General features: G+C 34.6%; 1 protein-coding gene across 1 annotated transcript; it reads left to right on the forward strand.

The window, feature by feature from the left end:
• Positions 1–991: 991 nt before the first annotated feature.
• Positions 992–10,236, forward strand: LOC112500239 (eukaryotic translation initiation factor 3 subunit A-like). Its single transcript, XM_025103634.1, has 14 exons — positions 992–1,115; positions 1,863–1,933; positions 3,268–3,749; positions 4,635–4,850; positions 4,947–5,315; positions 5,404–5,433; positions 6,280–6,507; positions 6,590–6,751; positions 6,838–7,059; positions 7,142–7,348; positions 7,419–7,625; positions 7,713–7,793; positions 8,298–8,499; positions 9,615–10,236. The coding sequence occupies exons 2-14, from the start codon at positions 1,888–1,890 to the stop codon at positions 10,061–10,063; spliced, it is 2,901 nt and encodes a 966-aa protein (XP_024959402.1). The 5' UTR covers positions 992–1,115; positions 1,863–1,887; the 3' UTR covers positions 10,064–10,236.
• Positions 10,237–15,584: the final 5,348 nt, after the last annotated feature.

Genomic DNA, 15,584 nt, shown 5'->3' on the forward strand with positions numbered 1-15,584 from the left:
TTATAATAAAAAAATAAATTAAAGAAATTACGTAAAAAATAGAACTTTTAAATAGTTGATTTGATATTAACATTGATATATTTTTTTTTTCAAATTTTTATGAAATCTTCAAAATTATATTTTATTCAAAAATAAAATCATTATTGCTTTTTTAAAAACACATAAAATCATATTATACATCAACAGAGATAAAAAATAAAATAGTACAATAAAATCGAGATGTATCTCGCTGCATTGCGCGAATACCCTTCTAGTTTTTTTAATTGATAATGCCACATCATATAAAGGTAACCGGTTACCTATTAAATAAGTAAACCAAACTTTTAAATAAATGTAAAGTTTGGTTTAGACCCTAAAATGACGATTTTAAAAGTTGTTTCTCAAAATAGAAAAAAAATAAAAATTGATTTCATTTTGATGCAATTTTTCCAAAAAAATAATATATATTTTTTAATTTTTGTAAGCATAATGATTTATTCGTTTAAAAAATGTCCAGACTTATATGCTCAAACTTTAAAAGTTTGTTGGGTTCTGTTTGAATAAGTTGAAGGTTGGATTTCTTTTTTAAATTTAAAGATTTATAATTCAAAATATGATATTTCTTTGGATTTTTTATAATTTTATTTATAATATAGGGAGTGTTTGGGATTGTTTATTTGAAACAAATTATGCTTTTCTATAAAAATACTTATCAATTTATTATAAGTCAGAAGAGTTTAACTTCTTCAAAAACTTTTTATTACCGATTTGGCACCAATATAAATTGTTTATCCAAATACTCAAAAATATTTATTACCTATACCACAACAAAATAAATCAATAAATTATTTTTATAAACAATTCCAAACACACACCTAATATAATTTATTTGAAATATTTACATACGACATGAATTGGTGATGGGCTGATAATGCTAGGCCCATTGTAGGCGTAAAAACGGAGGCTGTGGGCTACTCACTTCTTGAGGCCGGCCGGATGAACGTTACACTTTACATTTTGACGAAAAGTTCGCCAAAAACCCTACTCTCCTATTCTGCATAGGACTTCTCCTTGATACATCAAGGGCACACTTCGTTGTTCGATATAGCGGCAGCTAATCTTCGTAGACGATTAAGGTATTATTCAGCTTCGCTATGTTTCCTTGTTTTTGTTTGTTTAGTCTAAGGTGTTGTTATCGATCTGTTCATTTTTTGTTGGATCGGTTGCTAATTACATCGTATTTTTTTCGGCAAAGTTTATGCAATTTGAGGTATATCGATGGACGATTGTTTTCCTGTAGATATTTGTTCTACGTTAATGGGGAAGTACTAGAGTTGATATATGAAGATTGAATTATTGTACTCTTATCAGTGGTCTGAAATTGGATTTCTGATTTTCTTCTTTATTGTTCAAGGGACGAGAGAGGGTGAGTGATTCGATGCAATATATCTTCCGATCGAATGCCTACTTTTAATATTATTCGTGCTTGATCTGAATATTTTTTCAAAGAGCGATACCTTTTGCTGAAATATTTCCATGCTCAGTGGATTCTCTATTAGATATAGGAGACCTTTGTGCTAATGTATATGATTGATTCATTCCTTAATCTTTTTAAAATCTTTATTCGTCTTTGGCTTCTGTTTGGGATGGAAGTGTGTTTGTTGATGAGTTGCGCCTTTCAGATTTCAGTATTTCAATGTTTTAGGAGCGTTAATATCAATGCATCTGCGGTTTTTAATATCTTGCTCATATAAGTGTGTTTGATAGAGAACAAGGTAGCTGCATACTATTTAGTGCTAGTGCTGCTTCCATTTGTGCATAATTCTATTTCATTGCCAAACAAATGTTAACAGCTTAAACTAATAATTTGTTTTTTGTGATAGCCTGTAGAAGGCCCCTGGGAGTAACATGGCGACTTTTGCTAAACCGGAAAATGCTTTGAAACGAGCTGAAGGTGAGTGTGTTGGCATTGATTTGTTGTAGCTTTATAACTCTTCTTGCCTGCTGATAGAAAGACTTCTGTACGATACTTCTTTATTTTTATGGTATAAATAGAGCTTCCATCATCATGAACGTTTGCTTTTTTAACTATTACATGAATACATGTAAGATGATTAATCTAGCGTTTTAGAAGTGCTCATTTAGAAGCTGCCTAGACATTAAGCATTTTCTACCTCTTTAATTAGTTAGGGCTGTTTAATTAGCTTCGTAGGAGTTAAGCATCTCTCGCACCCTTCAATTAGCAACTAATTAGCTTCATATTCTACCCATTCTAGAGGTGAGATTTGTAGGTAATATGAAGTTCCCTGCAACTAATTCAGACTCAATTGACTTGAACAAAGATCCACATGGGGTTTCTCAACCTAGATGACTTTCATAACTGAATGCAAAGCTTCAATGTGAATTATCATGATTTTTCAGGCAAAAAGGAAAAACCCAAATGAAATATTATATCAAACAAAAGAAGGGTTTCGGTATGACTGCATGGTTGTGTTGATTATTAATGCATTTTCAAATTGAAATATCAAATCGACTATATAGTTGTATGTAAGTTTTGAAATACCAAATATGTGGACTGTAGTTGGAAGTAGATTTTGAAAATATTTGCATCCGGGTCACAATTGATCAAATAATTCATTCACACAAATAGAAAAAAAAAAGAAAAAAAAACAGTTCCAGAAAGACAACCTGCCGATATGTAATTGCATAGAGCAGCAAAGGTGATGATAAATGTTGTTTGCAAATACTTTGGTGGCAGATCATGTTCTTTTTATCTAAATAAATTTTCATACGTTTACATAATCTAAAATTGATTATGTAACGCATATATTTATAGCAAATGCGTATGCATAACCGTATGTTTATGCATTCTCTATCTCTACTTTCAGTTCGTAATGAATTTGGTTTCTCTAACCTAGCCTTTGGGTCAAGTGACTATCTAGCTTTGTTTGACGCGCTAAGACACTGATAAGTCCGCTTGCCTTTTTTCTATGTGTTTTCAGTTTTTTCATGCATTTGGTTTGTCTAGATTAGAACCTGTTGCATGCTTACATGGTGGATTTCATATGCTAGTCTCTATTTTCATCATTGCTTATTCATCTTTTTGTTTCACCACTGAGTGCATGGCATTGTCAGTCTGCTTTGATTTTGCATCCTCAAACTCTGAGAGCAATTTGGCTGGATGTAATTTGGAAATATGTTAACCTCCTGCACGATCGTGTAATAGAAGTTTAAGTGTATCATGTATGCATATATGACTAACCCGTCTTTATTGATGCTTGATTGCAGAACTGATAAATGTTGGACAGAAACAAGATGCACTGCAAGCTCTTCATGATCTTATTACATCAAAGAGGTACAGGGCATGGCAGAAAACACATGAAAAGATTATGTTCAAGTACATTGAACTTTGTGTTGACATGAGGAGGGGTAGATTTGCCAAAGACGGTCTGATCCAGTACCGCATAATTTGTCAGCAAGTTAATGTTAATTCTTTAGAGGAAGTCATAAAGCACTTTATGGATCTTTCAACCAAGAAGGCTGAGTTGGCTCGAAGTCAGGCACAGGCTTTAGAAGAAGCTCTGGATGTCGATGACCTTGAAGCTGATAAAAGACCAGAAGATCTAATGCTGAGCTATGTTAGTGGTGAAAAGGGAAAGGATCGTTCAGATAGGGAGCTTGTGACCCCATGGTTTAAATTTTTGTGGGAGACATATAGAACAGTTCTTGAAATTCTGCGAAACAACTCTAAATTGATGGCCCTGTATGCGGTACGTTTTGCTTTATGGTCCTGTAACTCGAGTAATATGGATGTTGCTTATACTTTTTCCACTTTAATCATTACACTTGCACCTTCCTTGGATGAATGACCAATGGTCATTAGTAACTCTTATGATCTTATCTCAATCTTTACTCAATAACGATGTAACAAAGTTCTCCAATTCTTTTTCTGATACTAGCCTGTGCATTGGAACTTGAAGATGTCCTGCTAAAGCTTACAATCTTATTTTCTGGTTTTGCATCTTCAGAAAGTATCTACGAAATTCCTGTTTACTTTTTTATCATTAATTTTAAAATTTGTACTTTACTTAGACTCAATATCTTAAGGAAATCCCCTCTATGTGTTAACAGCTAGCTTCCCGTACTTGCTATTAACAAGAGACACTGAATTAGAAGTTTGTTCTCTTTATCTTGGCAAATTTAGATTCCACATGAGGTCAATGTAATTTGAACTCCATTGACTGCTTTTGTTAATATCTAATAAGTTAATCCATGTGACAGTAAATTTGATTATTCTCTTAAGAAAGAAAGGGTGATTTGCACATAATATACCTTTCATATTGTATTTTATTATCTTGTAAGTATTACTTATAGATAGTTAGTTACATCTTGTGTTTCAGCTTTTCAGATGCAGTGTTTATCCCTGCATTACTCTGTTCGCATATTTTCTCTATCTGTTCGGACCATCATATTAAGTTTACAATGTTCTCTTTCTCACATATTGATAGGTTTTAGTGGCTATATAGTTGAGATGAATTCTTAATGCTACATGAGGAAATAGTTACTTTAAATTAGAACTTGACTTTATTGAACCTTGCACATTTAGGAGTCAGCACCGGATTAACAGTGTATGATGTTTGATTACTTGTATGCAGGATACAGCACATCGTGCTTTCCAGTTCTGCAAACAATACAAAAGGACAACCGAGTTTCGCAGGCTCTGTGAGATAATCAGGAATCATCTTGCAAACCTAAACAAGTACCGAGACCAGAGGGACAGGCCTGATCTGACTGCACCAGAAAGTTTACATTTTTATCTTGATACAAGATTTGAGCAGTTGAAAGTTGCAACTGAGCTTGAACTATGGCAGGTCTGTCTTAGTTTGTGCTAGTTATTAATATATCATAAACATATATTTGTCTAAATGTAATTGTGGAATCTGTCTTTTGTGTGATTGTATCTTCAGGAAGCCTTTCGTTCAGTAGAGGATATATATGGATTGACGAGCATGGTTAAGAAAATGCCGAAATCTTCCTTGATGGCTGTATATTATGCAAAGTTAACTGAGATCTTCTGGATTTCTTCTAGCCACTTATATCATGCTTATGCGTGGTTCAAGCTTTTCCAACTTCAAAAGAGCTTCAATAAAAACCTGAACCAGAAAGACCTGCAATTGATAGCATCTTCAGTTCTGTTAGCTGCACTTTCAGCTCCTCCCTATGATCACCTGAAAAGTGCATCTCATTTGGAATTGGAACATGACAAAGAGCGAAATCTAAGAATGTACAATCTTATTGGGTTTAATATTGACGTCAAGCTTGAGACAAGAGAAGCGGTATTAGTCACTATCTTGAAACTTTTTCTACTTCATCTTGGTTTATTTATATATTTGTTGTCATTCACAAATTTGTTATTTCCTGCAGCTCTGTCGGTCTTCCCTTCTTGCTGATCTGGTAAGATCAAGTTCATTTTTATGTTATCCTAAAACTGTTAAAGTTGTTATCCTGCTTTTGTGCCCTTTTACATTTGTTTTATGCATTTCTGTTTCATTTTTGTGTCTTATAACATTTCCAGAAGCTACTGATTGTTTAGTGGGTTCTACATGTTTTAACTACTATAAACCTTCTGGACGCCAGTTATGCATCTTCATTTTACAAGTTAAATTCCTTATTTTTTTTAAAAATACATGCAACAATTTTTTTGTGATCTCTCAAAATAATTGCAACTTATCTTGTTTTGAACTCTCAAAATAAATGGAGCATTTTTTCGCCCAAACATATATCCAAAATCTTCTATGGCTCATTTGTATGACTTGATTACGAAAATAATTGATAAATAACTTGATTATACCTAAATTTGTGATCATAAAGTTGGTATTGGATTGTTTTGAGTTACTTTTTAAAGCAATTCTGTATGAAGTTTGAGTGTTTGATGTGCTTATAGTGGGTTCTTTTCAAGTCTTCAAAGCCAAGGGGGACTCCGTCTAATATGACAGTTCAATTGGAGAATTGGAAATGCTATAGTTATCTAGGATTGGAAAATAAATGGCAAAGATATTTAATCTGAGCTCTAGTTTTACAAATTTTAACCTTTTGTAATTTGCTATCATGTTTGTTGCAAAGAGTATAATTTTGTTTTTTTTTTGCAACTCAACATGTTATTCAATATTTAAAATAAGCTGTTATCTTTTTAAATTTATTTCAACAGTTAGATGTATGGCGCACAAGAGAGTGAAAAGCCGTTTATGAAAATAAGTTAATTGTCTTTTTGTAAATTGTCTAACATCATTGCTTTTTCAGGTTTCTAAAGGGGTGATGACCTATGTAACTCAGGAAGTAAAGGATCTTTACCATCTTTTGGAAAATGAGTTTTTGCCTCTGGATTTGGCATCAAAGGTACAGCCTCTGTTGGCAAAGATAGCAAAACTTGGGGGCAAATTGTCTTCAGCATCTTCTGTACCAGAAGTGCAGCTGTCTCAGTACATTCCTGCCTTGGAAAAAGTAGCTACCTTAAGACTGCTGCAACAGGTAAATAATTGGGTGTAAATTGTTTGCAGCTTGGTGTATTTACTTGTAACATAAATTTGCTTAATTTTTTTTCCCTTTTCAGGTCTCTCAAGTGTATCAGACAATGAAAGTTGAGACTCTATCAAGAATGGTTCCTTTTTTTGACTTCCCATCTGTGGAGAGGATATCTGTTGATGCTGTCAAACATAATTTTATTGCTATGAAAGTTGACCACATGAAGGGTGCAATTATATTTGGTGACTTGGTTAGTCCATTTTTTTATTTGTTGCTCTATCTTTTTGTTTTTTGTTTCAATCTTTATAGATTAATATTTTCTTTCTTTGTTTCTAGGGCTTTGAATCAGACATTCTGCAGGATCACCTTAGTGTTTTGGCTGTAAACTTGAATAAATCAAGGTCAATGATATATCCATCTCAAACAAAAGCATCAAAATTGAGTGCTATGCTGCCAAGTTTGGCGGATATTGTAGATAAAGAGCACAAAAAGCTTCTTGCTCGGAAATCTATTATTGAGAAACGCAAGGAGGAACAGGAACGTCACCTACTTGAGATGGTATAGTCACTGTCTGAATTATATTTTTACATTTGAGTTTATATTTTTTCAATTGGTTAAAATTTTTATTTGTGTTTTAAAGGAACGAGAAGAGGAGACAAAAAGACTAAAGCTTCAGAAGAAAACTGAAGAGGCAGAACAGAAAAGGCTCGCAACTGAATTTGAAGAAAGGAAGCACCAACGCATTCTTAGGGAAATTGAGGAGCGCGAGCGTGAAGAAGCCCAAGCATTACTAAATGACGTTGGAAAGCGTATTAAAAAGAAAGGAAAGAAGCCAATCATTGAGGGGGTAAGTGGTTTCTATTCTGAATTCCCATTTTCACCCCTTGACCGAGTTGACCATTGTTTTTCCTTCTCAGGAGAAAGTGACAAAGCAAACTTTGATGGAGTTAGCGCTACAAGAACAAGTTAGAGAGAGGCAGGAAATGGAAAAAAAAATGCAAAAACTAATTAAAACTATGGATCACTTTGAAAGAGCAAAGAGGGAAGAGGCAGCCCCTCTGATTGAAGCTGCATTTCAAAGCCGTTTAGCTGAAGAGAAACTGCTTCATGAACGTGAACAGCAGGTATTATTAGGCATGTAGATTAAGAAAATGGACTTATTTTGCTATTTTTAGATTAATTATCTTTAATAATTGGGCGAATATTTGCAGCTTGAGGTTGAGCTGAGCAGAGAGCGTCATGATGGAGATCTGAAGGAGAAGTATAGGCTTGCTCGGGTTATAGAACATAAGGTATGTCTTGAATTTGTTGGTATATGGCCGATGTCCATTCAGACCTATTCTCTCTCAATCCAGGAAATGTTGTTTTTAGGATATCATCTTTACTATGTTCAAGTATTTACCGTGTTCTTAAAATTCAAGTTTACAACTTATTTACTGCAAAGGTTCAACTTTTTAAAGCACCATGCTTGAACTCTATGATATCAATTGATAAGCACATTCAGTGAACTCTACTAATATGGCATAATACTCCATACAACTCAAATTCGCATTACCGTTGTAATAAAGAACTACACATTAATTTTTTAATTATTGGTTTACAATAAAATTAAACAATCTGATGCATCATATGGGTACACAACTATTATTCATGCAGCTTCTATTCTTTTGTTTCAATTTTTTTAAGGCTCAAGCATTTAGCTGGGAAATTGGTGGTCAATTAGCTAAACAATACATGCAATAATTTCTCTTCAAACTTTTTGTGTATAAATGGTTTATGGCATACCACACATGCAGATGGAATTTCAGGAAAGAGTTGTGAACCGCCGCCAGGCGGCATACAACAGAATGAGAACCGAGAGGGAGGAACGACTTAGCCAAATTATGAAGGCACGAAAAGAGGAGAGAGAGATCAAGAGGAAAATGTTGTACTATGTGAAAACTGAAGAGGAAAGGCTGAACCGGTTGCGTGAGGAGGAGGAAGCTCGCAAACGTGAAGGTAATGTTTTCGAGATGGCATTTCATCGTATTCTCAAGAAAAAGAATTAACGAAACAAACCATTTTGTTTGCAATTATATAATGGGCAAAATAGTTTTCAAGATGCCTTTTCCTCGTATTCTCAAGAAAATAATTAACAAAATAAACCATTTTGTTTGCAATTATATAACGGGCAAAATTGTATGAGCATGCAAGATTCTTATTATGTGTAGAGTGCTTTCAAGATTTTCATTTTGGTTATGTCACCCTTGGACGTTATATAGGTTCTATCCATATATGTTCTGATTGACAACTTATACATGATCCAGTTGCTTTTTTGGAATTGTGAGAATACCCCAAATGAATAGTCCTTTTGTTTCCGAAGTAACTCGCATCAACTAGCACTAGTTTGATGTGAACCTTTAGGAGTAATTCATTAAATTGGTTAGATCTAAACTAATAACATACCCTTCGTATGATCTCACTAAAGATAGCCACATACATATAGATAGGCCAACTTTACAGTTCAGCCATTCGTCAATTCGGGTCTATTTGAAAATAGCTAGAATACATTTACCCCTATACCATTTTCTGCAGACATAAGAGTTTTTCGGCGGAAGCCGCTTATACCATATTTTGCTAAATGGATATCTGTGTTATGATACAACCGTCAGTTTGTTCTCTAAAATAGAGTAAATGGAGATTTTGGAGAACTTTTTGATCCAACAGATTCTGTAAGGGCGTCTCCAATGGGTGGGTCTTGGAGCGCTACATTGCTGCATTAGCTTGGAAAGAACCGGTTTATATCATTGTGAGAAAAAAAGAGTGTGGGGCCCAGAGTCATTTTAATAAATGAATTTACCATGTTATTTAATTCTTAATTCTAAAAAATGGACCGGTTCATGATTGGGTGTAGAAGGTTTATAAAACGTGCAGGAAAGAAAAATCTAATGTGGCAGGAGTCATGACCGTGTACAATGATAAAAGTTTCCACCTTCCAAGTGTTCATATTCATTTGTCTGAATATTTGTTTGGAGACTATCGATCAAGATTCCTTTATTTCATGGCCCGTTAATGCTTTTAAAGCTTATCTTAAGGGCAGAGATTGATACGTTTGGTTTATTTGTGATGTGCAGAGGCTGAAAGGAGAAAGAAAGAGGAAGCGGAACGTAGGGCAAAACTGGATGAAATTGCAGAAAGACAGAGGAAAAGAGAACAGGAACTGGAAGAAAGAGAGAGGCTTAGGAAGGAAGCTATCTTAAGGGGAACACCGATTGATGGACCAACCAGGCCTTCTGAACATCCAGCGGCAGCAGCGGCTCCAGCAGCAGCGGCGGCGGCGGCTCCAGCGGCAGCAGCTGCTGCTTCAGGCTCTGCTGGTGGGAAGTATGTGCCAAAGTTCCGTAGAAGTGGGCCAGCAGAGCCGGCGGCAGCGTCTCCAGCAGCATCGGTGCAGTCTGATAGGTGGGGGAGTGGAAAGGTGGCAGATGATCGTGGTGCCCCACCAAGCGACAAATGGCGACCTTCATTCGGTGGTAACAGTGGTGCTGCAAAGAGTTGGTCGTCATCGAGGTTCTCGCGGTGAGAGGTTGAAGTTGAGTTTTTGAGAAATTATTTTTGAATTATGGGAAGAACTAGAATTGTAATAAAGACAAAAGGATGTGTTTGTGCATTTTTGTTTTGAAAGAGACTGTAATGTTAAGATTGTTTTGCTTGCTGTCTATTTTTCTAATTTACTTTCGCCAACGACTTGTTAACTTAGTGACAAATGAGTGCCGGTTAATCGGTTGGTTCCGTAACTGGATGTGGATTTGGATTGGTCTTCGTTTTTCTGAACATTTTTATGTTCTTGATTGGGGAAAGAATGGAAAGATAATGTCATTTTTACAAAAATGTTTTTATTTATCTTATTGTTGAATGTAATTGGTGGGTGAATGTGTAATTTTATAAATATTATATGAGCTAGAGGTGTGAACAAAGGCATCAGATTCGATTTAAACCAATCTACCATACTTGGATATTTAATTGTAATTGGATCCAAAACTTTATCGTTTAAATTAGATTAGCTGTTTTTGGATGATAATTCTACTACCATTCAATTAATAACTGTATATAATTATTAACATTTTACTTTGTAGTTGATATTTTTATATGGTGTTTCTTTGATAACTTAAAAGTACATGAATAATTGGGTTGGAAATGGAGGATTAATTTGTTGAAAACTGGATCAGAAATAATATCCAATACCAATTTAATCCAATAATCCATTGGATTGGATCGGATTAAATATCCAATGTTAGTTGAATTAGATCAGATCAAATCTATCTAAATCCATGAGTTTCAACCCTTCAAATTATGAACTACAGAACCTGAATTTTAATGGTTTCTTTAATTAAAATTTTCAAATTTGACATCTTTTCAATGGTTTTATTTGTATATAGTATTATGAAATATTAGTTCAAGTTTTACAAAGATTCAAACTTTTTGTTACATTATATGATTAAAAATATATTTGGGGAACGAAAGTAAAAATAAAAACAAAAGGAAATGACTTTTCATTCCTTAATTTAAACTTAAAATGAAAATTTGGATTTTTGGAGGAATGAATCTACTATATTATATAAAATTAAACTGTTCCTTTATTACTATTTTCATTGATTACTGTTTAATAATTTTAACCAAACAGCCTTGAAATTTGAGACTAAGAAATTATTTAGCACTACTCCCAAATATGCCTCCTATACATTACCTTTAACTTGAAAGAAATTTTGAGTGAAACACTTTATTTGTGAGAAAAACATTGGTGGAAAGATTTGTTTAGTTGTTGCCTTGTTGGTGATGCAAATGACAAGTCTAACAAATACTAAGGGTGTTAACTAAACGCTTACCTTGTTAAGTGTTTATTAATGGGCCATTTACTCAAATGCTTATCCGGTAAGCGCTTACCAATAAGAGTCAATACTATAATTTATTTAGATGCGTAAGATTTTAGTACATCAAAGTATATCGAATGCAACAATTTATTAGGTAAGCGCTTATCTGGGTAAGAGTTGTCGTCATTCTCACTTACCGGTAAAACTCTTCATCCTTCTCATCACTCTTACCGGATAAGACTCTCCAACCTTCTCATCGCTCTTACCAGTTAAGATTCTTGGCCCTTCTCATGTTCATCTGATGAAGAAATTTATTAAACACTTACCAAGTAAGTGTTTAGTAAACGACCCCTAAGTTATATTACCTTAATCAATGAATATGGTAAGGACCAAAAATCTTACCCAGTAAGAGCAAAGGTAAATAGGTAATGACCGAGAATCTTACCCGGTAAGTGAGCGCGACGGCTCTTACCCGGTCAGCTCTTGTCGCTTAAATTTTTGCGTGCGATGCCATTTTAATGGACTAAAATCTTACCCGGTAAGGTAAGCGATCATGATAAATTTAACCGGTAAACATTTACCAGGTAAATATATAGGTAAACAGTCCCTAAATGCATTCTTTTTATTTGTTAATACAAAGGGGAGTTATTCTAAGGCATTTCATTGGGTTTGTGCTTGAACATCACATTACAACACAAATGCTTAAGAATGAATTTATCATGTGTCACGTCCCAAATTTCCCCACTTCACCAGGTTCTGTGACGTTTTTTTGAGAATGATCGGATAATAACTTGACAATTGAAAATTCCAACTTTGACTCGATTTGACTCGTGTTTTCATTCCAGTAAGAGCTCTGTATCTTGATGTCTTCTACATGAGAGCTCTTGGTCTAGCCCGCTTCAAAAAACTAAGTCTTAAAGACTACAGTAAAAGACTTCTTACTTACAATTTTACAAGATGGGGTATAACAATCTTCCCCTAAGTGTAAATAAGACAGACTCTTACAAGAATGAAAACACGAGTCAAATCGAGGCTTTGCATGTATTATGCAGAGGCTCTGTGTCTGGAGTGAAGCTCTGCATCAAGCACTTAACCCTTTTGGCATTTAAGCCTTGATCTTCCTTGGAATACAACACGGGTTCTATATATGAGACACTTAACTCTTGAGTAAGAGCACTGTCTCTTGATGTCTTCTGCATGAGAGCTCTTGGTCCAGCTCGCTTCAAAAGACTAAGTCCTAAAGACTATAGTAAGAGACCTTTTTTTTTATTAACCTGGATATCCAACTCGCTATGCGAACCGACTAATCCCAGGGCGACCACCTGCTTTGCAGATAGCCCGAAGTCACCGCATTTGAACCTCCGTGAACACAAGGGGATTTTTATTCCTCCTTGGATTTGAACCTGTGACCTCTTGGTACTTTTGACCTTTGGAGTCAAGCTCAAACCAATTAGACACCACCCTTGCGGTTATAGTAAGAGACTTCTTACTTACACTTTTACAAGATGGGTATAACAATCTCTCCCTAAGTGTAAATAAGACAGACTCTTACTAGAATGAAAACACGAGTCAAATCGATGCTCTACATGTACTATGCAGAGGCTCTGTGTCTGGAGTGAAGCTTTGCATCAAGCACTTAACCTTTTTGGCGTTTAAGCCTTGATCTTCTTTGGAATACAACACGGGCTTTGTATATGAGACATTTAACTCTTGAGTAAGAGCTCTGTCTCTTGATGTCTTCTGCATGAGAACTCTGGGAAAATTCAGAGTTGTAAGTCTGAATTTAACTCTGGAGTGGTCATCAAAACCCTATTTAAAATTTCAAATTCGGATTTTTGAAGCATTTTTCACAAAGCATTTTTCAAATTCGACCCCAGCCAGGGGCTCTGCCCCTTGGACCTAGCCACCGGGGGCGCTGCCCCCCGGACCCCCGTCATTTAGGGGCTTCGCCCCTAAATCAAATTAAACTCAAACAAATGTGCACTATGCACCTTCCTTACTTGTTCGATATTTATCATGATTACATTGGTCAACAAATTAATCTCATTACACTTAAATGACATTAATGATACAAATCACCAACATGAAAGTCGTCAGATTTGGTTGTTACTCAGACTTACAACACAACTCTGAATTGTTTTGTTCCAGACTTAGTTCCATAGTTTATTCCCAGACTTAGAATACAACTCTGAACTCCTCTTCAGAGTTGAAGTTCAGAGTTACGTTTATGAGTTATAAGAAGTCAAAATTCTTGTGACTCAAAGTTATGCTCATAGATACTTTCTAGACTTAGAAGATAACCATGAATTCCTCTTATTCAGAGTTAAGTCCAGAGTTATTTTCCATCCTAACAATAGAACTCTGAATTATTGTGTTTTAGAGTTAATGTTCAGAGTTTTCTTTTCGACCCGAGGAAAAGTCTCAACTCATTTTCCTCATTTAAAATACCCCGTGTAATACATTAAAAATTCAATGTATAGAGCACTCATTTTACAAGTTCTTAGCTAGGTTGTTTTTCTTTTATCCCTATATTGAGTCATTTTATTACCTTATTTTTCTTTTTATTATGGAGCTAAATCATGTGGTTTACTTGTTTCTACACCAAGTGGAGTCTAATGTAAAAAATTGCTGAACTGTTTGACGCTACAACATTGATGCAACAACGACTTGATGTTTTTTGCCTTATTGAAGATCTTAATGGGATAAACTGCTAGTTCTTTTCGGATTCTAGAAGATTCTGAGTTGCTGACTTTTGATGTAAAAATTATCAAACTTTTGTTTGAAAAGGTGTAACTAACTAGTTCATAGATGTACTTCCTAGTTACTTTTTTTGTGGTTTTACCCATTGGTTCTCCATTTTGTCACTTTGTGACTTGTTTTTGTATAAATAGGGGTGAGGAGACTCTTGTTAATCCATCGAAAAATCAGCTGCTAAAAGCTGGTTTCTTTCTCTAAACTTTGAAGAAATTTAAGTTTCCTAATTGTTTTTAAGATTGCTCTTTACTTTCTATCATTTAATTTTCGTTATTTACTTTCCGCTCTTTTATTTTTCCGCTATTTACTTTACGTCATTTACTTTACTCAATTTATATTTATGTCTTTACTTTTCGTTATTTATTTTATTTGTCATTTACTTTCCGTTATGAGTGGCTAAATTCATAGCTTAGGTGTGAGACGAAAATGTGAGATTTTAAACAGAAAGAAAGTAGTTATTGTTTGTAATAACGACGTTCCATTATTTCATTCAAGTTTTTATAAAAACCAAAGACACTTTTTGACGAGTTGATTACTTTGAAAGTGTTAAAGTGCCATGGTCTTAGAGATAAGCCATTGAATGCACGTCAACTTGAATGATATAAGAGGTAGACTTGAGAAAATTGCCGACAAGGAGACTTGTCATTTATATCTTTTAAAACAATTAATTCTCGACGAGTTGGTCACTTGTTAAAGTGTTAAAGTGCGGTAGATTCAGAGATGAACTACCTAGAACACACACCAACTTGAATGATATGGGGATCGACTCGAGAGAGTGATTTTTAACAAAGAGATTTGTTTATCCATATATTTTGAGGACACTAGTCGTCACTATACTTGGTTCGGATACCATATAGAGATATGAGTTGAAAGCTATAAAATAGTGCAATGATGAAAGTCCAAGAGGAATACCCTCAAAATAGATGGTGGAACTAAGTTATGAATAACTGCTTCTTGTAGCATCCCTACAACATTGGCTAATAGAATTCGTGTTTGAGTCTCACCACTAGTCTTACACCCATGCTACATTTGTTTATTCTGTTATTTGCATTTATTAACTCAGTAACAAATCAAAGTCTTCAAATTTGCCATCTAAAGTTAGTCTTTCAACTTGAGATCTTGCAACTTAATATACCTATTCCTGTGGAATACGATATTTGGTTCTTACCATTTTATTACTTGATTGTGATAGTGTTGACATGTGTATACTTGTGGTCGGTTATATTTCACACCTTTAGACTTAATGAAATTAGGCCACAAAACAAGTATACAATACTGCCTAACGTCGTCTTTCCAAGTAATAAAGTGGTACAAGTACCGGATTATCGTCCACAGAGATTGTAGCCAAAGTTAGATTAGAGTCCAATGAAAGAGATGATTTCAGATGACGATTTTGAAGACTTTTGTTTGATTTTAAGGCGATCCAAAACAGAATACAGAATAAATAAAAGAAGCAAGGGTGTAAGACTTAAGGTGAGA

Source organism: Cynara cardunculus (assembly GCF_001531365.2).
Source record: "Cynara cardunculus var. scolymus isolate 2C chromosome LG 17, CcrdV1, whole genome shotgun sequence".
In the NCBI taxonomy this organism is placed as follows: domain Eukaryota; kingdom Viridiplantae; phylum Streptophyta; class Magnoliopsida; order Asterales; family Asteraceae; genus Cynara; species Cynara cardunculus.